The sequence below is a fragment of the Trachypithecus francoisi genome, unplaced genomic scaffold (genome assembly GCF_009764315.1).
Source record: "Trachypithecus francoisi isolate TF-2019V2 unplaced genomic scaffold, Tfra_2.0 Lachesis_group13, whole genome shotgun sequence".
In the NCBI taxonomy this organism is placed as follows: domain Eukaryota; kingdom Metazoa; phylum Chordata; class Mammalia; order Primates; family Cercopithecidae; genus Trachypithecus; species Trachypithecus francoisi.
In genome coordinates this window covers 99,796,811-99,824,448 of record NW_022681458.1, presented here as the reverse complement: position 1 = coordinate 99,824,448, position 27,638 = coordinate 99,796,811, and the positions used below count along the sequence as shown (strand labels likewise).

Sequence of the window (27,638 nt, the reverse complement as noted above, 5' to 3'; positions counted from 1 at the left end):
ATTTTCTAATTGCATTTTGTAATTTATTTGTGCCTAATGATCACACCTGTGGATTATGGAGACATACCACACATGCTTATGCATAGGTGTAAATGATTACACATACATTCTTCTTTCTCCTGCCATTCATTTGAAGTGTTTCTCTTCTTTCACAAAACACACTAGGAGCAGAGCATTTGGGGGAGGGAAAATGAGAGGGGTGGTTACAGATACACCTTGTTCTTTACTTGTGTGTACTTAATATGGATAATTAGATACTCTTTACCAGGTACTTTGCCACAGGATTTTCATGGATTACGTTTGATTGTTGCCACATTCTTATGCAGTAGCTACTCTTTAAACTCTACAGGTGAGACAGAAGCACCAGGTAGTGAAATGACTTGTGCAGGACTGAACTTGTGAATGATGGGCACAGATGTGACCAAAGTGGTATCTGCCAAGCCATTATGTTTCAACTTGAGCAATACTGTCTCTTGCTATTCTGTTACTTTTATGTTCTGCTTTTGCACTCAAAGTTATAGGCTTTCATTTTGTTAGACATTATAAAGATATAAAAGAAATTTAAGCCATACTCAAAATTGAGAATGCCATATGATATATCCAAACGATGTAATATTACATGACTACCAAAAAGGTTGTTTATGAAGAGTTGATAGTAACTTGAGAAACCAATTTTTAGATAAAGGTAAAAACCTGGATCCACAATTGGATGAAAGTTTCTGCAACTGCTGATGGGGTAGGGATTTACCTGCCATCATCTGTAGAACAAGAAACTCAAACCAATAGAAATAGTATATTTTGGGTACAATAATACTGTTTTTTATTGTCAGAAAATTTGCAGGGCTTTGGATTAGTACCCTAGTGGCACCTGTTAGCTTAGAGTCAATTGCAGAGACTCTGTCCTGTGATAAACACAGGCTACAGGTCTGACAACAGGAACAGGAGAAAGGGATAGTGGCCTCATTGAAGTCATCAGGACAGCCCCATGGTAAAGGATGTGATAGAAAAATTCTCCCCATCTACTTGTGCTGAGCCTTTCCTTTCATGGAGTTGTAGTTTCTCTTTTGCTGAGATACCTGTTGTCCTCAAGTTCTTCTCCAGGCCTCTATCAAAATTCCATTTCAAATACCTAAGGCTAAGTGTAAATATACAAATAAAAGTGTGAAAATTTACTAAGAGATATAAACAAAACCTTGCAGTATTGAGACATACTATCTTTTCTGAGGCAGAGGTCTTACTAGTTTTAAATTTTTTTGTCCCAAATTAATACAGAATTAATATACAATCTTATCAAATTCCCAATAGGATATTCTGGGGGAAGAGAAGAAATATTTAAATTTCACATAAAAGATTTAGAGTCCTTCAAATGATTTCTAAGATTTCAAATATAAATTGGAAAAATTACAAAGGAGAAATACCTAAAGCTTATAATGGAAAAATGAAAAATAACACATTTATATATAAATGCAGTTGACCCTTGAACAATGTGGGTTTGAATTGCAGGGGCCCATTAATATGAGAGGGTTTTTTTCCCCCAGTAAATAAAGGGGTCTCTCCGTATCTAATGTTTCCACATCTGCAATGAAGAGTGAAAAGCGCAGTATACACAGAATATGAAACCCTGATATTGAGGGCTGACTTCTTGTATGGAAGGTTTGCTTTGGGCCGATGGTGGGACTCAAGTATGTGCAAATTGTGGTATTCACAGCAGTCTTGGAATCAAGCTCTTTTGAATACCAAGAAACGACAATAATTTCATTAAAAGTGCCATTCAAAATAAATTGGGGAAAATTTATGTGGTAATTGACACCAAAGTTTAATAAACTTCCTTAAAACTGCATTATAGTCTTAAAAATACTAAAACTTAAAAATGTGTACTGAAAGTACTTAAAGTACTAAAAACTTTAAACACATTGGTAAGAAATTATAAGGAAAAAACACAAATGCCTAATTATAAAAGAAATGCAAACCTAAGAAAAAATGAGCTTTCTTAATATAATTTGCAAAATATGTAATACTGTGTTACTTCCAAGAAAATATGAATTGAAATGGGCTTATGCTTTCAATTTTGGTGAGATAATACAACTTGGGACAAACTTTCTAGAAAATGATTAGTAATGCATTTCAGCAGTCTTTCAAAATTCATTTATTTAACTTAGTAATTCTATTTCTAACAATCTCTTCTAAGAAAAACAAATCAGAAATCTTAACAAAAAGTCATGCCTATGCCGTGTGGGTTTATTTATCATAACAAAATGTGGAAACAACTAAATTGTGGAAAAATAGGAAGACACTTCAATTTATTATAGTAAATCTCTTTAACAAAATGTTAGGAAGCCATTAAACAGATGCTTTCAAAGAATAATGCCATGGAAAAGCCTTCATGATATAATGTTAAAAAAATAAAATACATATTATATATTTAATTTGACATAGGTGTGACCTATATATGACCATATATACACACACACATACACACACAACATGCATATGTATATAAACATAACATATGTATTAAAGAGTCTGAAGGAAAATACATTAAATATTAGGAGGGATATTTTGAGTACTATGATTAGAAGTGTTTTTAATTTTTATACATTTCTGGTTTTGCATGTTTTAAAAGTCTTCAAGTGTGCATTTATATTCAGAAATAGTTTGCTTTAATATATTTTCCTAAGAAAATTAACATACCAATATCTAAACAAAATGTATAGAAAAATACCATCCTTTCATTAAATTGTTTTAAAACCTTCATCTAAAGGAATAACTTAATTAAAATTCCAGACCTTAGACAGCAGGTTTAGGGAATTAGTTTGTCATCCTAAGAGGCTCTTAAGGCTCGTGGAATCACACTACATGGCAATTGACAGTACTGCCAATATAAGTTTTAGGGTCAGGTCAGGATATGGATACTGAAGTCTCAATTATGCGCAGTGTGGGGAAATGCAGTTCACCAATACACAGGAGTTTACCCAAGTTTCTCAAATGTAGTGAGTTTTAGAATACAGCAGTGATAATGGGCTAGGTGGACGAGACTCAATTTACTCATTATTTTTGAGCCTGCAAATTTTGGGAAAGAATGACATGGGGAAAGAAAGGGATGAACAGAAGATGGAAAAAGAAAAGAGAGCAGGCCGGGCGCGGTGGCTCAAGCCTGTAATCCCAGCACTTTGGGAGGCCGAGATGGGCGGATCACGAGGTCAGGAAATCGAGACCATCCTGGCTAACACGGTGAAACCCCGTCTCTACTAAAAATACAAAAACGAGCCGGGCGAGGTGGCGGGCGCCTGTAGTCCCAGCTACTCGGGAGGCTGAGGCAGGAGAATGGCGTGAACCCGGGAGGCGGAGCTTGCAGTGAGCTGAGATCCGGCCACTGCACTCCAGTCCGGGTGACAGAGCGAGACTCTGCCTCAAAAAAAAAAAAAAAAAAAAAAGAAAAGAAAAGAGAGCAATCTTAGAGCAGTAAGCACCTTGAATTGTATAGTCTTGAAGGCAGCCCAGAAGAATTGAGATAGCTGGGGAAATTGTATTGTGTATCTGAAGTACACCAGCTCTGTTTTACAGGCCTTGTGCCATCACATCATCTGGGTTACATTACAAGAACACTCTACTCCTCACATAGCATAAGTCTCTGGTAATTTTGGTGCAGGAAGGATGAGTAAGTTTTACTATATTTAATTATCATAGTGTGAGTGTTCTCTGAAAGCCTTGATGTAGCTAAAGCCTCTGCCATAATTTACCAAGAAGTCTTTGGAGTCCGCTTAGAATCTTGCCATCCTGGGCCCTTTGATGACCCTGACTTTTTGTGATTTTGCTTAAGATATCCTATCAGGTATCTGCCTGATGTCATGGGAGCATAAGGGCATGTGTTGATGGCAAGAAGACCACAGAGTCTTATTCTCTGATAATGTTTATTCCACATCTGTGATTTGTGTCCTACAAGGCTCTTGGGACTTAAACCACATGTGCTATATTTGCATTAATGGGAACTTGAGAAGGAGAGGCCATAACACTATTAAAATGTTTAGCTTTCGCTCCCATCACACAGACACATGCTAGTAACTACTCCCAGACCTTGTATCATGGTGCTGCAGGATGCAACGTGGAGTGCATTCATTGTTTCAATACAAGGGACTTGAAAACAAATAGCTGCCATCTCTGTCTCTGATAGTTTGCCAGGCTTTTAACTTCTTTGGTTTTTCCCTCTCCAGATCATGGTGAGGTATCTAAAATGTATTCCAAACAGCACATTGCCCCATCTTTGTTTCTTCTTTTATATAGGAACTCTTGCTTTAAGGTATATTTAGAAAACCTAGGGTCTAAGCCAAATTCCAAAGAACCACATGTTAATTCTACTTTCAAATGGCAGGAAATGACTTAGTGCAGAATCACCCACACATGGTTATTGATCACCCAGGCCTAATAGTCACAAATGTGACAAATATTCTGGAAGTTTTTCTTGGTTTAAATATCCAACTGTTAAATTATATACGAAGGTATTTTGAAGCATCTTATAAACAGGGAGGTAGGGAGGGTGCAGGGTGGGAAGAGAAAAGAAGGGGAAGGGAAGGAGAGACAAAGGGACTGGGAGAGAAGGAGGGAGGAAAAGAGAGAAAGAGAGCGTGTCAAGGAACAGGGTATGAAGATCATATCTTCATTACTCCCTAGGCCAGAGTTTTTCAAATTGCATTCAAGATCCTGTAGTGGGTCACAGAATCAACGTAGTGAATTGGGACCAGCATTTTTAAATGAAATAAATTAAAGAAAAAAACCAGGATAGAAAATATCAGTATTACATCACATACTGTAATGGGAGGTATTATTTAATAAAACTTTTGTTTCAATTATATGATATATATATACATGAACATATATGCATATAGTGTATCTATACGTATGTTTTTCATTATTATACATTGAATAATAGATGAATGAATTGATGTGTAGAAAGATACCTAGATGACAGAGAGAGAGAGAGAGAGAGAGAGAGTGTGTGTGTGTGTGTATCTGACAGAAAGAGAAAGCGGGGAGAGAGAGCAAGAAAGAGAGGTACTGATTGGCAATGATTACTTCTTACCATGTTTCATGAACAAACATGTTTGAAAGCCATTACCGGATTATACCTCCAGGACAGTGGCTTCTTTAAATTTGGAATACATTCTTCCCTTAGTGCCTCCTCCATCTGCATTCAGGTAAATTAACAAGCTGCATATAAATCTCATCTAATTAAGCCACAAACTTTTAAAGAAAATGTTGTGGATGAAACTCAGTGAAATATGAATCCAATGCTGTGAGCCTCAAGGGTAGCAGATTACAAACCCAATACTGGTTCTCATGATGGAAAAATGTTCTCCTTAATGTCCTACTCCCCAGGATACTAGAGAATGATAAGTGGCACAATAGTTGATAGTAAGCCTGAGAAATTGAGGGAGCAACTTACTGTATTGATGATCTTTAGATATCATTTATTCAGGGATTGGTATTATTGCTTGAGATCACGAAAAAACAAGTTAATGGCAATAGAACCATCTTGATGGAGCAGGCAAAAAACTATAGTTGGGACAACTACTATGGAAAAGTTTGAGCTGATAATATTGGAAGGAAGTGTGTCTTCTGGACAGAATACAGAACCCAAAAAGTAAGATAACAAAATTCAGTCCAGGCTGTTAGGGTGTCAGTTCCAACCAGAAATAACAAGGATATTTTAAAGACCATTGGATGATTGCTGAATACACTGACATGACTCATTTTCAGATATTCTTATAACTATGGTGCCTTGAACGCAAGTATGGATTATTTCTTGATTACATGTGTAACAATTCAGATGGGTGAGGCAGATGGAAGGTGAATTTAAAGAACTCAGTGAGGTGCTGTGAGGATCAGGGAGATGCTCCGCAGAGCCCCAGTTCCTAAAAGGGGGTCTGGCAAAAGGACACTACCAGCTGAGAGGGTCTGGTACATATGATAAACCACCGGAATAGGGAACCACAAGCCAGAAGCAAGAAGAAGATGCAGCAACAGAAATGAGCTTTGGCAAAGATAGAATATCTAAGACAGGGTGCATTCTCAACTCTCAGGGCCTGAGATCACGTCAAGTCACTTTGGGATGTGGTAAAGGTCTTAATTTAAATACCAAGCATCTCAAAAATGGGGCATCTAACATTGAAAGCAAAGAAGCAGCTGTTGAGTTGTGTAAAAGAGGAGGAAAAGATCAGGAACCAGAAAGAGCCGGAGAAAACTCAGGAGCCCATGGAAGAGGCATTCTTCTTATCAAAATGGTGTATCATCTTTTCAGATAGATGCATTGGTACAACCTTAGAAAGCGGTGGCATGTTGACAGTTATGGAAGTTGCAAAATAGAGCTAGCTTTAAGAGGATGTCTTCCCCACTGTGACACTGTGGAATAGCTCTGCTAATACAAGTTCTTAGTGACTAATCACTGCTTTCCTCCTTACTAGTATACCAAATAAAATCTGCTTTTTACATTTCAAGGCCTTCCGTTATGTGGATACCAAAACTCTTTAGTATTAACCTAAGTCAATTGAGCTATCATTCATTCTATACCCCTTTATTGAGAGCTGGTGCTACTCCAGGTACTTGGCTGAGTACAGGGACATGTAGTTTTGTGGTCAGGGAGCTTAGTGTGTGGAAAGGTCAAGATACTGGATGTGTACAATAGTGAGATGCACACCATTATGAAGTTAGTACAAACTGCTGGAGGGATACCTCTTTTTTTTTTTTAACCTCTAGATGTTATAAAGGACTTTCCTGAATAGGCAATGTCTGAGTAGTTTCCTGAATAAAGAGGTGGAGTTTGCAAAATCCAGGAGACAATAGAATCAGTCAGTAAATCAAATCAAATAATAACATAACGTTTTTAAGTGCTAAGTATGTGCCAGGTATTATGTTAAGTTCTTCTTATGGATTGTATTTTATATAGCCCTTATAATGGTCCTATGAGGTGTAGGTATTAGTGTTTTTCTCAGGTTATAAGTGAGAATATAGAAACATAAAGATTTTAAATTGTTCAAAGTTATACAGTTAATAAGTAGAGGAATTGAAAAGGTTAGAGACAGAGAGATAAATTATGAAGTGTTTGGCAACATACATTAAAGAATTTAGGTTTTATCCTGAGGATAGAAGGGATCCATTCAGTGACTTTTAAGTGGCATATGACAGATACGGATTTAAGTAGATCATCTTTCTAGGGTCTAGAGCAGCAGACTCCAATACAGCATAATTTTCAAATCACTTGTGAAGCTCTGTAAACAGACAGAATACTAGGCCCTATCCCCCGGGTCTGGTCCTAGTGAATGTGAGAATCAGACTTACAAAGATCTCCAAGGGCAAAGTTGATGTCAGTCAACTTAGGAGTTTACTCATGAGTGGACGTAAAGAATGGATTGTAACTATACCATCTGGCAGTAAGGAGGTCAGACCAGAAGTCACATTGGTCCGAATAGTAACAGATCAGAAATGATATTGTTTTGAATTGAACTAGAGATATACATTAGGGATCTTTCAGTTTTGCAACTCTAATTTTTTTTTATTTTAAAATATGAGAAATGGTAATATAATTCCGGAGTGTGTCTATAAGGGAGAAGAACTGTGTCTTACAGGAAAATATTTGGTAACACCTCCATTTAAGGGATGAGTGAAGGGAGAAGATTCCACAAAGAGGGTGCAGGAACAGCTTCTTCATGTCCTTTAGAGATGCTATATACTTTCCTTCCTCTGAATCTTTGTATAAGCTTTTCCTTTCACCTGTGTTGTCCTCTTACGCTGCCTTTTCTTCTACTAAATCTCATCCATCCTTTGAAGATCCTTCTCCAACATTCTTCCCTGAGTCCTCCATTATACCCTCAAGGAAAGTTTGGTTTCTTTCATTAAAAACCATTGTGTGTCCCATCTTGAATCAGTATGTAATTATTGTTTCTAATTGTTTTCCCATGCTGGTCTTTTCTCACACTAGATTAGAAGCTTCTTAAGAGGAAGGGTCACTGCTAACTTTTTTGTATATCTCACAGTTCTTAGAATTGGACCAGTAGCAGGTATTCACTAGGCACCTAAATGGTTATTAAATGACTCCCAATGTTGTGTATGTTGGCTGATGATCCAAATGTCCAAAATAGGCCTCATCCTATTTTATACCTATTGTCCTGGTGTGATTATTAACAGTGCCTTTTGCCTTCAGAATTATCATAGTTTCAACACTAAATTATATAGTCACCCTACTGATAGTGCTACCAATATGTTTTTTTTAAAAGTCTAGCATATTTAAGTGGTAATATTTCAATACAAATGTCATTTTGCTTTGGGGAGTAAGGAGTGTTAAGGTATTTTTGCACACATTTGGCATGGAGTGATATGTCATTCCAGATGTCTCCTTATTAGGTAAGTGGCCTACCTAATGACAGATGTCATTGTCTACTATAGAGTCACAGGTGGTTTATTTTATAAAAATACCATTAAATTCTCTATTTTTCTGTTGTGTTCTTTTCTATATACATAGAAATAGAACATATTATATATACATATGTACTATGTTATGTATTATATATAACTATAGTACATATGTGCATATATGATATATATCACTACATCATGATATATAGCACTATATGTGATATACTGATATATATCATATATAGTGATATATATCATATATGAACGTATTATATGTACATATATACTATAGATATTGTAAACCACTAACTAGTTTTAGAAATGTCGGATGTTTTTTCATGTTTGGTTTAAAGATAACCCTTTTGAGTAAACAAGAATTTTCTCCAAACAGCAGAATTACAATCTTTCCACATACTCAGAAGAAAATTTTCAACACTCTCAATTTATTTAAGTCTATCATTCTTGGAAAAAGAAACATTACTACTCATTCATGAACATCCTAATTACATAGATAACTAGTCTATCATTCCTAATGAATGATCACGCTCTTTCATGGAGAGCAAAATCTAGATTGTCAAGCTCTTGGTTAAACACAATTTCAAAATTATGAGACACCAGAAGTAAGCTTTGTAGTATTACATTTGCTTCTTGAATTATGCAGTTTGGATTCTATGTAAAAGAATTCACTGGTTAATTTCCAAATCGCTACCTAATATTTGTTCCTCTGCCCAAATTATATAACTTGACAGCAGAGAATGAAACAGATAACATTCTTCTTGTGAGTCACACACTCTGCAAGGGTCATTCCCAGTTCTGTTATTTCCCAGGACAGAGTATCAGGAATTATGTGGGAAGAGTTCATGTGTGCCTGGGCTAATCTGTGTTTACTAGTATAGTACAGAGATGCACTGTTTATGTCTGAGAAAATAGTTATAAATCCCACTTCTTCTGATCACAAATACTCATTTATCTTTAGACTATATCACCACCTGAGTTATTTTTATGTAAATATTGTACCTTTTAAGTATAATGATGATAATAGAGGCTGTGAATCCATAGATTTGCTCAAGTGTTCCTTTTTTCAATAACTGAAAATATTTAAATTCTGGAAGTTTTAGCATCCTAAGAGAAGTAGCAGACAGATGTGTCAATAGAGTGATACCTACAGAAGTTGTGAGTAATGAATAAGACAGACTTAAAGAAGCCTTTACTGAAAAGGTGACGTCTCAAATGATTTGAATGATATGAGAGAGGATGTCAAAGGGGTCTGGGCTTCTGTAAGGGAACTGTGGTGCATTTCCTAGGTTGGTATGTTCTGGCTATGCTGCAAACCGTAACCCAAAAATGATGGACTCAGAGAGAGTCCTCAGCTGCTTTGATCCTTTCAGCTCTGTCATCATATAGAAAGATCTCTTTGGCAAAGTGTTGGAAACGGCACAAGGTGGGCAAGCATCTGCAGATTTCCTCACTTAGTCAGAAGACCGGCTGAAGTCATCCAACTTCTGGAAATCAGTAAAGAGACCAACTTTGGGTAGCAAGTCCCCAAGATCACAGAGAACCTATGTTGTGGTGGCATTGCCATTCCTTATTTGTTGGCATCCTTGTCTGGAAACTGCCTCATTTGGCTATAATTTAACTTGAAGATTAAAGCACAGATTTTCATATGTATCTTCTGTTCTCTGAATGTAAAATTATGAAATACACCTACATTCACTTCTAAGTGGTAGTATTGTAATTGAGCAGATTTTTGTTTTTCACTGAAACCTGAAGTTGAATTGTCTTGAGCCGGAAGGCATTCAAGCTGCTGTTTTTCACTTAGCTGTATTTCTCTGCAAGCATCTAATTGTTTCAAAAAGTGAGATACAGTATGTGAAAACCTGAATCTAATGCAAATAAGTCTGTACAGCACTAAAGCTAACAGGTGTTCTCATTAATGTAAGTAGACATGGAACAATTCTTAAATGTTTTATAAACACTCATAATCACGGCCAAATACATTACAATAGCATAAAGATACATACTATAACATCTTTTATTCTTGTTGTGCACTCTCAGTACTTACTAATAAGAGACTAGTGGCAACAATACCTACTTCTGCTTAAGTCACTGTATCATAAAGTTAGGTAATACTTCTAAATAAAATTATTAACAACATAACTACTGCTACCTCCTCCCACAGTTTGCTTATTTATTAATATTAACAATGTTCTTGTAAAATTAATGGCTACAATGCTGATGGACAGCAGTGAGCATCTTTGTATCACTGAGGTGCTCTAAAGACTTGACCCATTTACCTAAGTACTAGCTCTTTAATATTTTGAACTTATGTTCCAGTTCCCATACTATCAACTCCCGATTACAAAAGCCTATATTTAGGGTGAGAGTCTTGGATGATCTAGTATAGATGATCCCTGTAAAATACTTGGGTGGCTTTGGAATATAATCAAGAACATTCTGTTTTAGGAATATGCATTGAAATATGACTCTTGTGCTTCCCAGCCCTTCCAAGTTTAATCCTATTGTCTGATGTCTAGGACTTGCTGACTGCTGGGAAAATATAGCCTTCAGACTGCCATTATCAATCTTCAAAATAGTTTGCTTACTCTACTCTCATGTGGTGTTTTCAGTAGACGTCAGTATTACATTACTTATATTACCTGAAAAAATGCAATTGTATTGTAACCTTCAAATTTTTATGACAATAGAGAATGAGTTAAATATATTATGGCATATCAAACAATGTAATATAATGCATTCACCAAAATGAATACAGTAGATAAGATTTGTCTGTTATTTTCTTAGTGTTCCTTACGTGTCTGTTGTTCAGCTATGCATGTAGACAATTGTCATTGGCCTCAGGATTATTATAGCATAGTTGGGGGAACAGAAAGACCAACAAGGCATTGCAACACAGACCAATTTGTGCTAAGATAAAGGAGAAGCAGGATGTTATGAGCGCACTTGGGGGAATACCTATTTCAAAGAAGCCTTTACTGAAAAGGTGACATCTCAAATGATTTGAATGGTATGACGGAGGATGTCAAAGGTGTCTAGGCAGCAAGAACAACCTGCTCTAAGGGAAGAAATGAGAATTAGTATGGGACAGCTGGGGAACCCCAAAAAAATCAGTATGGCTGGATTGTAGAAATGCGGAGGAAAATGTAGAGCAGAGGAACTGCAGAGTGGGTCAGTCCCAGAGCACACAGGGGCTGGCAGGCCAAATTAAAGAGTTTGCACTGCACTGCAACAGCTGTGGGGAGCCTCAGAATGATATCAAGCAGAAGAATGGGATGATCATATCCAAGTTTCAGCGGGATCACTTTGGCTGCAGTATATAGTACGGATTTGAAGGAAAACCATGGATGAGACAGGAAAGCAAAGGATATTATAACTAAATTCTCATAAGAGATGATGGTAGTGTAAATAGTAAAATACATAAAAAATTTTCATAATAGTATACATGATATTTTCATTAAACTGTAAACATACATAATGTTTTCTCATGGGTCAAAAAGGTATGTACATGGAGACAAGAATTCAGTATATCTTGAAGAAAGGGAGATTATGTGTTTATGTTACACCTTTGAATTTATTAAAGCTTTTAAAATTGAGCATTGCCTACATAAGGAGAGTAATAATAAAAATTCCAATTTGAAAACGATGGGGACAGCAGATTCCCAGGTGTCATGTGACTGTGACTAAGTGAGTAATTGAACACAGTGTATATAGCTCAGGCAAGAAGATGCTCTGTGGTTGGCAGGGAGTGACTGGTGGTGACAAGTCCCAGGATGATTCATTTACCTACAGACAAGTACAACCCCCGAGTTTAAAAATTAAGAGCAATAAAAGTCTAAGTTGATATCTTTACACACAAACAGCTTCGATTAGTCTCTTTTTGAGTCGTTTTTCATATGAGCACCACAGGCAAAAGTTTTGGTATAGCTGCTGCAAAACTGTGGAAACTGCTAAACTATCTACTAATTACTTAGATAGTTTTCTTTCATGAATATTGAGAAGACTGTTTCTCAGTACTTAAAATATTTTAACACAAATAAAAGACTGAACATGAGGGTTTTTTTTTTGCATGTTTGTTTGAAATGAAATTTTGGGTTTAGATATTTGTTCAGAAAGGTAGAATAGGCAAGTAATATGGGGTGTGAATGTGCACTACAGGGCCAATTTTATTATGCAGAACAAATCTCTGTTGTACGAATGCATGGACCAAATTATTTGGGTGCCAGAATACAGCTCAATTTCACTTAAAAAGCATTGTTTCTTGAAAGGTTGGCCTTAAACCTTAGATTTTGGAGTGCACTGTAGGTCTGTTGCATATGTAACCCGACATTTGTTTACTTTCCATTAAATAAGAAATTGCTTACATGGGCAGGTTATTTTGATATGATGACACCACTGAGGGTTCCAATAAATGTACATGCAAATCAATCAACCCCAAACATATTGAAAACATATCCAATAAACATCTGGAAACTAATGAACGCACATTTGTTAACATAGGGGGAGTTGTGGAAATGCTGGATCCATTGGTGGCCTGGCTTATTTAGTAGCATGTGGATTTAGGAACATTTCACGGAGTTAGAAGGAACAGAGTAATTATAACATAAGGTTCAACATCTTTAGATATGTAGAACATTTTCCGTTGCTTAAAACAAATATTCCCTAAGAAAGTATAAAACATTTTTCTGACTTGCAAAGTTTTTGCAGTCTATCATTTAAATTACTTAAATAAAGGGAGCTTTACTGCTCCCCAAAGCTGAGAATATAACACCCTCCATGCATATTAGCTTGATCTTCTTGACAGACCAGAAAAGTGTTTGTGTTTGCCAATTAAAACAAAAATGGATCCCTAGTGGCTTGTTCCTCATACAACTTTTGAAGACTGCTATCATTGTTTGCTAGGGTAACCCTGGATAAGGCTGCTATCCAAAGTAAACAAACTTTTCAAAACTTTCATGACAGATGGGGATTACAAATGCATTTTAATAAGAGAGTTGCCAAAGCAACTTTTTTTTTTTTGTAATCAGCATATATTTACTTAACATCTAGCAACATTGGGAACACAAGGCAGATACTTTCTCACAAAATGCTTTAACAAGTAACATTTTTGGAAAGGCAAATTGAAGACCTTTTACATCTAACTGATATTTTACCCTTCGTTTTATTTTAACTTTGCTCAACATGTTAAGAAAAATGTTAGGAATTACTCAAACTAGACTGTAATTTGAGACAGACATTCAGTCTGATAGTGTAATTTCTTTGGTGGTCATAAACACCTTTGAGACCAAGTAATTAGCTATTAGTATAACCATGACAACCTTCATTTGATCAGCTATATGTTGAGTGATGCAAAATGAAAAAAATGTGAATCTGTGTGGGTTTTTAAAGCTTTATTACTTCGATTTTAGGTCTCGGTATCTCCCTATCATGTATATTTCCTGCTAGGAGTATTGAATACAGACATGGACAAAATTATCACAAAAATAATTCATATGCACTTCAAATAAACTCAGTGTATGTTGATATAACTTTTTATTTTTACTTAATTTAATTCAAATATAAAAATTATATCATGAAGTCCAAAGTATCTCTAAACATAATAGAAATTAAATTCCATTCCTCTTATTTATGTATTTCTAGAACCACTGTAACCATATTATTTAACATGTTTTAGGGCTCTTTGGATATTGGGCATATTTTATTATACATTTCCTACATACCATTTCAGTTTCATTAAGATGGAATAATCCCTCCTTAGATTCTAATCAAAATGTGAAAGGTTCAAGTGTAGGATTGCTTTAGTCTTTTCTAGGATTTGAAGGAGTTTTAGATAACCCAATTCAGTCTTAGATATATTTTTTCATAGCAAGAGAGTGCTTGTTTTTGGAAAGAAAAATCAGAGTTAGAATTTTGCATGATCTTTTAAAATCGGGCTATCTTTAGCCTAACTGCAAGGAAAGAAGCAACTTTGTCTAAAGTTGCTATTCCAAATTTCATAACTGAAACCAAATTATCACGGCCCTTTTCCTGTTCAAACACACAGTTCTTGACTGTATACAACTGTTTGCTGAGAACTAGTGAACTAGAAATCAAGATCTTTGTAATCTCTTAATTCTATCATTTAAAATGATGCCAATTTGATAGAATGGCATTCTCATTTTCCTCATTTGCTTCATTTTCTTCATTTGCAAAATTACTTTATGATAGTGGAGGAAAGCTGCATTTGGAGAATGTTTATTACGTGCTTTGAGATCATTAAAGCTGATATCACTTTGCATACCAAGTGGTGGTATTCATATCCTTAATATACTGAAGTTCTGATACAATCAACGTTTAAAGAATAACATATCATGACCACCACTTTATGCATACTTTCATGATGTAAATGTGCCTGCAGTAACTACTCACTCCTCTGAAATCTTGACATGAGCATTGTGTGTGCCACTCACATCGGTACTCAGAAGGAGCCATTTTCTATTGTTATTTATCTGTATATTCATATGACTTCTTTATCCAAACAGATTGAGTCCTTGAGGGTGGGGGCTGTGTCTCCCTAGCTTCTAGCAATGTGTCTTGTACTTAATGGATGCCTAATCAGTCATTGTTAATGATTAATAGGATGTTCTGTCATGAACGCGTCCTCTCTATACTTCTGTACATGAAATTATTTGTGGGATTTATTCTGCAATCGGAAGGGTGGAGCTCTCAAACAGAGGGAAGTACCATGTCACTCATTATCTCTTACATCTATGGTAATCTCCACATGTGCATCTGAAGTCATTTGGAAAAGAAGCTGATAATATTTTACCATCAGATATGTTTTGCTGATGAGATGTATCTATAACATTGATCATTATTTCTGTTTGGTTATTACTTATAAAAGATTGGCAATAACTAAATTAAAATACCTACAATGTTTACTTTGTGTAGCTATGCATAATTTTGATTCTTTGTTATGTTTATTTTTCCCAAATTCTACACAATAAAGTATTATTCTTATAATCAGAAAAAAGAAGTTCTATAAAAGGTTTTGTTTATATTCCAGTAAACAAAAGTATAGAAATTTGTATAAATGCCATTCTACACATTAATTTCTCATTTAAATTAAAATCTAATAGCATAAAATCTTACTGCCAGAATGAATATTGATGAGAGTGTTACTTAATTGACAATATTTAAAAGAACAATATTTAAATCAACATAAATGCTACTTAAAACTCTTTTAAGATGTTTTAAATCAGCATAACAAAACTCCATTTAATTAAAATCTAAAACATAAATTTCTTCGCTCTTCATCAGTGAAGTCTGGACTTGTATCTACCTGCCTCCATATTCAGAGGAACCGTAACAAGGACACAGACTATTCTAAGCCCACGTGAAAACCATTGTTGAATTAATCCCCAAAAACCTTAAGGAATGTGCCCACTCTGCATGTTGCTCAGTGGACATGCTTCAATAATTTCCTGGGCATATATTTCTTACCAGCAAGAATTCAGATGGACCCTTATTTATTATGAAAAAGTTCAAGACAAATTTCCCCAGATGGATACTTAAAGATATTTATTGTTGACACTGGTACACTTCATTAAGGTTACTTTGGTGCCCTGATATATTCCTTCAAAATACAACATGGTGGTGATGAGGGGATTCCAAGAAACATTTACCTAAAGTAGGTTTCTAAGCAAGGTGGAGACCAGCAGCTCTTATCTAAACCTGTTATGTTTTCCGTAAGTTCTTCCTTCATCCCCTCACCCCAGCATCTGTCATGGAGGCAAAACATATAGAAAGAGTACATTAGCATGGCTTAATATCAAAGCCTTTATGTCTGTTACACATCATTTTAGATTGTCATAAGTTGTTCAATCAAAAGGTTTAGTCAAAGCTAACATTCTTTACTGATGTCTTTTTTCCCCAAGAGTGTTGGAAATTCGATTGCTCAAAGTGCAAATATGATTCAGCAAACCATTTATCAGAAATCCTAAAGAGGTAAAGTAAAAAAGTGGGTTGAGGAACCTGAATTAAATGGGCTTTACCAGTCAAAGATTTTGAAACTACTTTCCTGTGAGTGACTGGAATAGAGCAGAACAAAGTCAATTACTGACTGTAATTAAGAAGTGGATGCATTTAAACTGTAGAGAGCAGTAGCAGACTTCTCCAGACTGCCTGGTAACTCGAAAGATTAGTGGGAAGACAGAGGAAAGGATGTGAACTGTATCTCTCTGATAGTATGTTTTGAATGAATTGCATTCATATAGCTCTCTGATCTAACTTCTCAAAATGAATTCATAAATCACTGATTATGTATGATTAATGCAGTAATATATTTGGACAAAGGAACTTTTAAAATACATTTTGCTTTTGGTTGTGTTAGCAATATAAGATCCCCTTTGCATTGCATAGCATGCACCAAAAATGCAAATGCACTGCTAAAGTACTTATATTTTATCACTGTTTGAATTTACTAGACTGAAAGCTGAACTATGTTGGCTCTTTCGTAAACCCTCATAACATAGTAAATCTAATTATGTTTGTTTCTCGTACTTTTTAAAGTTGTTTCTTTTTATAATTTTAATAATGGTTTATTTATACTGGCAGAGAAATATTATACATTGTGCTTTGGCTAATTCATTTGTCTTTGTGTGTGTTAACAAATTGTGATGTTAGAAATACATTCATAATCAAAATATTTAACTACAGATTAGGATGAAGGTAGAGGTCTAGGACATTACTAGTTTTCTTGTCTTAGAAATGACCTTATATTTTTAGATTACTATTTCTTAGGCAACACTCTATAAAGTAAATATTTGGAACTTTATCTGAGTAGAGAACATTGCAATGGTGTTCAGATAATTAGGAAAACATCACCTTAGCTGTCTTTTACTGGATGCATAAAACAGGAAACTGTTTTGAGCCACCCTTATTCTTATATGCAGTTTCATTTTAAAAAGAGAGAAAATGATTGGTCCCAGTAATCTGTCAAATTCTAGTGTGGGCAATTAAATCCTATTATTTTCAATCTTTCACTTCTTATAATTGCATACACTTTAGACAGTTCTTCTCCTTATGGTTAAAGAGACAACATTTGATATTGGAACCCATCTCAATCAAGAATGGTTACTTTGTAGTACTGATTAATGTTGAATCTCTATAGAGTTTTCCTAAAAACAAATGACAAATGAATATATATGCACATATGTAATAGATTTCTTTCAAAACCCCAAAATCATTGTCATCAAATGTAGCCATGAGACTCCTTGAAACCTTCAGAATGAGCCATTTGGGGTAATAATTGTCACTTTAATGATAGAATTATAGAGATAGCCTAAAGCATGATTTGTGATTTTCTGAACCTGTGCCACATTTCAGCGTTCACCTCCTGTTTAGAGCAAGGAAGGCTGAGAAGAGGTGACTGGCTCCTGATTGAGTATTTTGAAATGTCAGTCCTCTAAACCTCTGAACTCTGTGTGACGGTAGTTGGGAAATGTTCATCTTCCTGTTGCAAGAAAAAGTCAATAATACAAAGGGAAAATCTTCACAGTTCAGATGGATGGCCAAATACAAAAAGCGTGTCCACACCTACTCTAATCAATTTTTTCTCTAAATAGCCCGTTACGTGTGAAACTAAGAGTATTGCCCTGTTTCTATAGGGTCATATCCTTTTCTCACAAGTCTGGGGAGAAAAAGATTTACTGTAATGAAAAATGGACAGTTACACACTAAACATTGCCAACTACTTAGCAGTGCTGAGAGTCAGGAACTTGGATGTTCATTTGATAAATACTCTCCCAGAGAGGTTCAAATATGTAAATGAACTTTTATTTTAATATACTCCTTTTGTGGAGAAATTGGTTTTTTCATTACTTTCCTATAGATCTCTGATAAGAAAGTAGAAATAGTCAAATGTTATTCATCTGAATGACCTTTTGGAAGTCTGCAATTAGTCTTTTTGGTAAATAATCTGTTTTAGAGCTCTCCATAAAAGGAAATGAAATATAGAGATACTATTAGATTTGAAAAAGACAGACAGGAAAGAAGCAAACGTGCAGAATGAATTCTGACACACCCGGGTGCATTTTTCTGCGGGTTCTGACTTAAGTGTGTACTGTCTGCAGTTCTCTGAACTTCCTGGCTTATTTCTCCTTAAGTTGGAGTAATTCAGCTCTAGCCCTACTCTGGCTTAATCGTTCTATTATTAAAACAATAATGTATTTGTTATGACATGAAAAACAGTTTATAGAGAGCAGTTCAAAATGCTCCCAGTTCCCAGAAAGACAATTACTGGAATACAAGAAAATATTTCAGTTTATTAAACTGTGTTTTTTAAAAAAGGATTTTTACATGTAAGAGATCTATCTTACATAGTTTCTTTACCTATTTCTTTTTCTTTTTTTTTTTTTTTTTCAGATCACAACAGTATCAGGAAATGAGTTCCTTCTACAGTCAGATATTGACTTCATCATATTGGATTGGTTCCACGCTATCAAAAATGCAATTGACAGATTGGTATGTATTTGTTTTGGCTGTTACCTTTATTAATTAAAATGTAGTCATTTAAATCTTACTGCTCAGGCATATAACACACACACTCATTTAAATAGATCCTATAGACTGAGAGATATTAAGTTCTTTTAGTTTAAATAGAATCCACTAAAAACCTTTTCAGCAGATAGGATTTGTAAAACTAAATGTCATTTAATTTCTCTCTTTCAAAAATATAATGCATTCTTTCTTTTTTTCTGATATAATGTGGACATTCATTTACTGGAGGCTGTAAAAAGCACACAAGCACTTAATAACTACTGATTTTTTTTTTTATTTTCAGTTTATGCAGTCTGTAGTACATATTCCTGAAAATAAATATCAACGTATTTAAGACTCACTGTTGTAATACCAATAAATAATAACCCTTTGTACTGATTTTTATTCTTCCAGCTAAGCTAGATTGTTCTTCTCATGAAAATTACATATCTAGAACTTCAAGACATTATCCTAAAACGTACATTTAGAGTATGTTTTCTAAGAATGAACTTATTTAAAACCACTCATTTCGTGCTGAGTGTCTAGAACTACATTTAACTTTATGACACTAATATTTGCAAAATTTTGAGAAAGAAATATTCTTAATATGGAATACAACATGACAGTAAAAGATTTTCTGTGTGATTTTCTTGATACTTAATTGCAGACTTTCATTAAATCATTTTAGGACTAACATTTTAGAAAGTAAAATAACAAATGTACTTTTTCCTATTATCAGTATATTCCCCTTAAAGGGGTGTGCATGTAAATGTGTGTGAGTGCACATGCATGCATACACACTCATACACACAGAGTTTGTTGTCACTGAGGATGGACTCTGGGACCAGACTGCTAGAGTTTGAATTCTACTTCTATCATTTGCTACCTGTGTGACCTTAGGCAAATTACTTATGTATTTTGGCTTCATTTTCTTAATGAGGAAAATAAGGATAATAATAATACCACCTACTCTATAGAATTGTTGTAATGATTGATTGGACTAATGCATGTATAGTGCGTATCATTTAGTAAGTACCATACACATATACAAACTATCATTAGAGTATCGAGCTTAGCAAAGAAGACCTATCCCCAAATAATTACCTTACTTCAAATTTCCTCATAAACACCAAAATAGAACACAAAACTATATGGAGAATCCTTTCTTTCTAGTAAAATTATTCAGTCTAATTATTTTCTCTTTCCAGCCAAAGGATTCAAGTTGTCCATCAAGAAACCTGGAATTATTCAAAATCCAAAGATCCTCCAGCACTGAATTGCTAAGTCACTACGACAGTGATATAAAAGAACAGAAACCAGAGCACAGAAAATCTTTAAGTGAGTATTTTCTTTGACTTGCTCATTTTAAGTTTGTCTAAATGCAGTGCTTATGAAATATAAATGCATTGAAATGAGATTTAAGCCAAACTCATCACACTCATGGAAGATTCGTAGCCATTTCCTGGCCAAGGATTCATGCACTGGAGGGCAGTCTGGGCACTTTGCTCACATCATTGTTGATAATGCCTTTTGAGAAAATAATTGTTCCAAGGTCATGGTCTCTGCTTACAGCAAACCTCTGAATCTCTGAGTAATAGCCATGGTGTTCAGATTGGTGATTGATATTGAGAGTGGGAAATGTCAAGCGTCTCCAACCCTGGTATCCTGACTATTTTATTTGCATACATGAAAAGGTATGAGTGACCACCAGCCTGGTCTAACTTAAGTCAACAGACTATACCACTTAACACACCTTCAGACCACCAGAAACATTTAGAAACATGCTTGCAGAGAGGCTGATAGAAAATGTGAGATGTGAATTAGATGTTCTCCAAGGTCACACCTAGTTCTAATATTCTGAAAGAATTGAATTTAGAGTAAAAACAATGGTCTCACTACTTACATAGTGATCTTGGCTATTTTTCTTAACTATTCCCCAAACTGCTTCTTCCTCAATGAAAAGGGTTATTAAAATATGTTACACATATCTCACAGAGTTGATTTGAGTCTCAACCTCCTGAAAGAAAAGGTAGATATCTGGCTGGGTAAGGTAGCCCACGCCCGTAATCCCAGCACTTTGGGAGGCCGAGGTGGGTGGATCATGAGGTCAGGAGCTTGAGACCATCCTGGTCAACATGGTGAAACCCCATCTCTACTAAAACTACAAGAATTAGCTGGGCGTGGTGGCATGTGCTTGTAATCCTAGCTACTCAGGAGGTTGAGGCAGGAGAATTATTTGAACCAGGGAGTCAGAGGTTGCTGTGAGCTGAAATCACACCACAGCACTCCAGCCTGACTGATGACACAACAAGACTCGGTCTCAGAAAAGGTAGACATCTTTGGAACCAGAGAAAACCTATTTCCCAAAGTCTTAAAAATTATAGTATTTTGGGGGGGATCTTCTACCAGACTGACCCGAATCATGTGAATCACCATTTTTTTCCTGCTATTTCCCTCTGACCAAAGATCAATATACTGACATCCTAAACTTTTGAATTTAAGGAGAACGCAGTAAGTTGAGAAGAGCTGCTAATGGAATATATATATATACATATATGTACATATATACATATGCATACGTGTGCACTAAGAAAGATATATATGTATAGTTATACACATACATGTACACACTCATACACATATGATAGGGAAGAGAGAAGCTATTTATATGTGACAACATGTTTTCCAGAGTTGAGTTACTAAAGTCTACAAACCTAGAAATTGCATGAGAACTTAAGAGTAGAAGCACCCTTTTGAAATTAGGTCTTTATGCAAAAACCCATGCCATAATTTTCAACAACTGCTAGATACATTTACTTAGCCAGTTATGCTAAGTTGGAGTTTAAGATTATCAATGTTAATGTCTAGAAAATGCATGGTGTATTTGTGGAGAGTTAATGCCATTTCAAAAGACTTTTCCATATAATGGTACAGTTTAGAGTTATTTCATTTAAATAATATTTTCCTTTCATTCCTGATCATTGTCTTCTTTTGCTTCACATGGTTTGAGACATAAGGTAAGATTTCAGAATTGGGATTCAGTTGGGAGTATATATTTAGTGTTAATCATATAAGCATTTTGTAGTACATATAAAAGAATACGTGATGCAGTGATTAGCAGATCTGGAATCTTAGATACAATTTCTGGTTCGGAGGAGACCTTAAGATGTTTCTAAAACATGAAGAAAGATATATATGGAGAAAATAAAGGTTTGCAAAAATGTATTTGAGAAACATTGAGGATAATAAATTCTCTGTTGAGTAACAGTCACTTTAAAAGTTTTAAGATACTGCTGAAAAAAAATCTTACAGATAGAACACTAACTACTTCTCTTTAGAATTTATTTTTAATTGGAAAAGACAATTTATTTTTCTACTTTGAGCTTAAACTCAATCCTGCTTAAAAACAAGGGAGGCCAGGAGTAGTGGCTCATGCCTGTAATCCCAGCACTTTGGGACGCCAAGGCGGGCGGATTGCCTGAGGTCAGGAGTTCGAGACCAGCCTGGTCAACATAGTGAAACCCTGTCTCTACTAAAAATACAAAAATTAGCAGGGCATAGTGGCAGGCGCCTGTAATCCCAGCTACTTAGGAGGCTAAGGCACCAGAAATGCTTGAACCCAGGAGGCAGAGGTTACAGTGAGCTGAGATTGTACCGCTGCACTCTGGCCTGGGCCATAGAGGGAGACTCTGTCTCAAAGGAAGAGATACATGATTTATTCATTTCAAAATGTAACTAGTTGTACAATGACTTCATACTCACCTTTTACTTTGACGTAAAAAAAAAAAAAAAAAAAAACTAGAAAATATAAAACATTTACTGTATACTGGACGCTGTTCCAAGTGCTTGTCTTACAGTGATACATTTAATCCTCTCACCAACCCTATGAGGTAGATATTATTAGTAACCCTATTTTATAGATGAGAAAACTGAGGCATGAAGAACTAAGGTAATTTGTACGAAGACAAGTTATGGAGACATGTTTCAAACCCAAGCAGTCTTATTTTAGAGCCTGTACTTTTAACCATTACACTATAATAAAGTGAACAAGTAAAAGGTAAGCTTAGTTTATATCAACCTTAGACTTGGATAGAAATAATATGTTACAAATAAGATTCATAGAAATCAGTAAACATGAATCAGTACCCAAAAAGTTATTGGCAAAAATAATTAAAACTGCGTGTTTTCTTTCAATTTTGATTTTACTATTAAAATAAGAATTTAATCTTTAACCAAGCTCTAATTTTAGAAAATGCTTCTTTTCTGAATCTTGGTGAATACGTATAGTTGTAAGCCTTTTTTTTGGGCCAGTATGTTTTTTGCAATGTAGGATAGTTAATATCCATCTATTACTTTGAATTAAGTTCATTCAATATGTATGTATTCATTTTCATTTGGAAGGCGTAATGATTGACCCACTCACACAATATCAAATTAGACCATGCATTTGAAATAGTGATTGACATATTTTATATTTGATGCTTTGTAAAATATTTTTTTCAAGTAGGAAATACCCTGTGTGAAACCCCTCTGATCTCAGTCCTAGATTTGAACACCCAAACTTAGGTTTGTTAAAACATGCATTTAGTTTCATGTCACCCTCTGGAGATTAAATAATTACATAGAATCAGAGACTCACAGTATCCTCTTCCTTATTACTAGTCTAAGCACAAACTTTTTGTCAGTTTTCTGCCTTTGGCTTCCTGTGCCCTTGATGTTCCCATAAGTTTTGCTGCCAAGATTGTAGACAGATAAAGCCAGAATTACTTTTTTAAAAGGCATGTGAACATCATTAGCAGCTAACAGGTGGTCATTTCATTGTCCAGTTTGTCTATATAACATGGGAAAAATATGTTCTCTCAATGAGTGAATTCAGAAAGTTATGTTTACATATACTTTGCTTTTAAAAAATATGATTCTAACCTGCCAACACTATTAAGAACTAATCAGATATTTTAAGATATCAGTTGAGTCTAATAGACAAGAAGCCAGAAAATTTAATGCAAGGGCCAAATCACTGTGGGAAACTCAGGACACCAGCCTGGGATGAGAGTAGGAGAGCAGCTCTCCAGGGAGGGCTGTTATGGAAAGTGGAGAGTCAATCAAAGAAGATGTGAATATATTTCTCTGAGGAAAGAGAACTGTCTTCCACTGACAGCAAAGAGGGAGAAGGCCCAAATATAATAAATCTTGCATCAGATAACCTTGGCGAGGTTTCTTAACTTTTCTGAGTTTTACTTTCCACATCTATAAAAATGGATCTAATACTGTCCTTAAAGGATCATGGGAGAATTTGAAATTAGACGTGTAAATACTTAGCTCACAGCAGGCACTCACTAAGTAGGAACTCTTATTATCCTCCATGTCCCCAAGCAGATGGCACTGAGACAGGTCTTGAACCTGGTGGTGTTTGATGAAAGACTGGAGCAGGGTGTATATGCTTGCCATCCTACTCCCTGAGTGTACAAAAGGTAGGAAAAGGGTGCGAGAATTGGATATGGGAGTCCTAGCTGCAAAAAATCTAAGTACGAGCAGCTGGTCTTTCCCCTGGTAACTCCCCATGTGAAAGGGGCAGGTAGGGCATTCTTGGGGCAGCACACCAGGAAACAGTAGAAAGCAGCCAAGAAACACTCTTGATTCCCCGAAACCCAGAATAGCATGTCATTCAGAAGTTCAAGTTGATGCGAAAGATTCAGCATTAGCTATCTCACTACTCCTTTACACAAAACTCTAGTTTATTCATTCATACACACATTCATTCTTTTTTATGAAGGAATACAACTAAAGGTATACGACTAAAATTATTGATTTCACTCATTTGTGCTTTCAATTTTTAAAATGTAACTTTTGTATGTAGGTTATGCTTTAGTAGTAGTATATCTCATATTTATCAATTGCTAAACTGTAAAATCCATGAGTGTGGAGATCTTGGATAACTTGAATATAAAACTGACACTTTAGTATTATAAATAAGCACCCTAAAATGAACATGAGTTAGAAGACTAAAATCAAAGGTAGGAGAGCTAAAAGGAAATGGATTTTCCTTTAGCTGTCTCTTGATCAAGTTATCATAAAAAACAAATGTGTGCTGGGTGAAATCTTAAGTGCAATTGGATGTGGATTTCTCAAAAAAATCTATATTCTCTTAACGATGTGTACAATAAGGGTATATGTAATATGTTTCTAATAATAAAGGTATTTGTATTTAAATGTGTGTTTCCCAATTCCATATCCCCTTAATGATGTGTGCAATAAGGCAACAGAAAGAAAGAAAGAAAAAAAAACTTGAATTGAGATAGTTACACAATAAAAATTAAAATGCTACGGACTTTTAACTTGTCTTTGTTTAAAAAATTTGCCTGTGAAATATCATGACTATGCCAAGTGAAAACAAGTTTGATAGCGAAGACGGTAATTTTTTGGACTAATCTAAATAATTTTAATACTGGTCTTCTACAACTATAAGTAGGCTATGTTCTCAAAATCCATTTGTAAATTGGTTGCTTAGACCTTGATATATTTTCACAAGGAAACCATGTACCAAGCCACAAAAGCACACTTGAACCTTCTGCAGTCACCTAGAATGTTGTTTCTAGGGAACAACTCATTCTGAATTTGCTGCACCTCTGGCCCTGAGAGCTAAGACTTCCCAGTAGCATTGCTTTCAATCTAGTTTCCATTCTAGATCCCCACTTCTGCACCATCTCCACTAAAGTAATTAGGAGACTCAGAATGTTTTTGGCTAGGATTCTGGTGAACCCTGAAAGTCCCCAGTAGTGGCAGGGAGGGAATTCAGAGCCCCTAACCAAGAAGAAATCATAGAAAAAGGAGAGAATTGAGGACTGGATAGGCAGTTTTTGTAGCATTGATGGGAAGTGAGTCCTTACCAAGACAGATATTCTTGGTAAAAAAGTATGTGCAGTGACAGATTAAGTCTGGAATTGTCCCAAATATAAACATTTGATGAGTCTAGGTGGTACATATGCAAGTGATCATGATCCTATTGTTTCATCTTTTTTTGTATATTTGAAAAAGTAGGCCGGGCGCGGTGGCTCAAGCCTGTAATCCCAGCACTTTGGGAGGCTGAGACGGGCGGATCACGAGGTCAGGAGATCGAGACCATCCTGGCTAATACGGTGAAACCCCGTCTCTACTAAAAATACAAAAACTAGCCGGGCGAGGTGGCGGGCGCCTGTAGTCCCAGCTACTCGGGAGGCTGAGGCAGGAGAATGGCGTAAACCTGGGAGACGGAGCTTGCAGTGAGCTGAGATCCGGCCACTGCACTCCAGTCAGGGCGACAGAGCGAGACTCCGCCTCAAAAAAAAAAAAAAAAAATACAAAAATACAAAAACTAGCCGGGCGATGAGGCGGGCGCCTGTAGTCCCAGCTACTCGGGAGGCTGAGACAGGAGAATGGCGTGAACCCGGGAGGCGGAGCTTGCAGTGAGCTGAGAGCCGGCCACTGCACTCCAGCCTGGGCGGCAGAGCAAGACTCCGTCTCAAAAAAAAAAAAAAAGAAAAAGTTACCCGATTAAAACCTGAAGTAAGCACACATACCCACACAAAATTAGGTATGTCCATGTGCCTAATTCAATAAAAGAATATACATGTTTTCTAATTATGACTTGAAACCTTTCAAAGAAAGATCAAAATTCTTTCAAAGAAAAGATCAAAAATTTTCTGAATATAAGTTACATTAACACCTCTTTATATGAAACATTGATAACTCATTGTTTTCCTATTTTTCCTTCAAAACCAATATTTTTTTTCTTGTGACCACTGAGACCATCCTGCAAACTATGTAATTAAGAAAACTTGTAAGATACTTATTATTATCCAAAATTAAAAAGTCACACTAGTTTCTTGCATAAATATGTAATTATCAATTGTGAAAACACATACTGTGAAGCCTGTTCTGGAGGCTCATATAAATATTTTAAAATTTTTTCTTATTAAAAATTTTGTATGAAACAGTCTAATCCTGCCAATGTATGAAAATAATAAGATGAACAAGCCATCTGCCAAGAAAATGAAAACAATATTAAAATTGCACAGATAAACCATATCTGGTTCTGAAGAAATGGAAGAGCTCTTTCCTGGAAACAACCAACAAGTCATAATATTAGTGTAGAATATCATGGATTATTATATTATCAAGAGGACAAAATTTTCTGATTTGGGTGAGAGGGTCACTCACCTTGTTTTTTTTTTATTTTCAAAATAGCTAGTGCCACTCTGGTACCAGTTTTATTCAAAACCCTCTTGAGAAAAATAAACTATTGAGCTAAAATGTGAAAACAAATCATTTCTTGTTACTATAATTATAAGACCGTATCTAAAGAATAGTTGAGTGCCAGTTGTCTTTTCAGTTGTTTTTCACAGGTTAAGAGAGTTCTTTATTTCAAAATATTTCAGTTGGTAAAGAAAAAAATTGAAAAATTATAAATGAAAATTTGTTACAGCTGTAAGATGTAAACATCATGAGAGGAAAACAGTAAAAATTAGACACACTTGATAGTCAAGCATCCGCATTAATTTATCAGAATAGTACTATGCATGAAGGGCCCCAGGGCTTCACCATGGCCCTGTGTGACTCTAGCCGTTGTTCTGACATATGTTCCCAAGTAGTAGTACCTAGTTTTTCTAGGACCCACAGATTGCACTTTCTTCAAAACATTCACTTTTCAATGAATCATTTGA

At 35.5% G+C, this 27,638-nt stretch overlaps 1 protein-coding gene across 3 annotated transcripts in view; it reads left to right on the top strand.

Annotated features, from left to right (window-relative positions):
• Positions 1 to 27,638, top strand: part of ARHGAP15 (Rho GTPase activating protein 15) — a 653,192-nt gene that overhangs the window by 305,131 nt on the left and 320,423 nt on the right. For all 3 annotated transcript variants that reach the window (XM_033231613.1, XM_033231614.1, XM_033231615.1), the window contains exons 7-8: positions 18,826 to 18,924; positions 20,148 to 20,277. In XM_033231613.1, the coding sequence (XP_033087504.1) occupies positions 18,826 to 18,924; positions 20,148 to 20,277 (229 nt within the window). The remainder of the gene's footprint in view (positions 1 to 18,825; positions 18,925 to 20,147; positions 20,278 to 27,638) is intronic.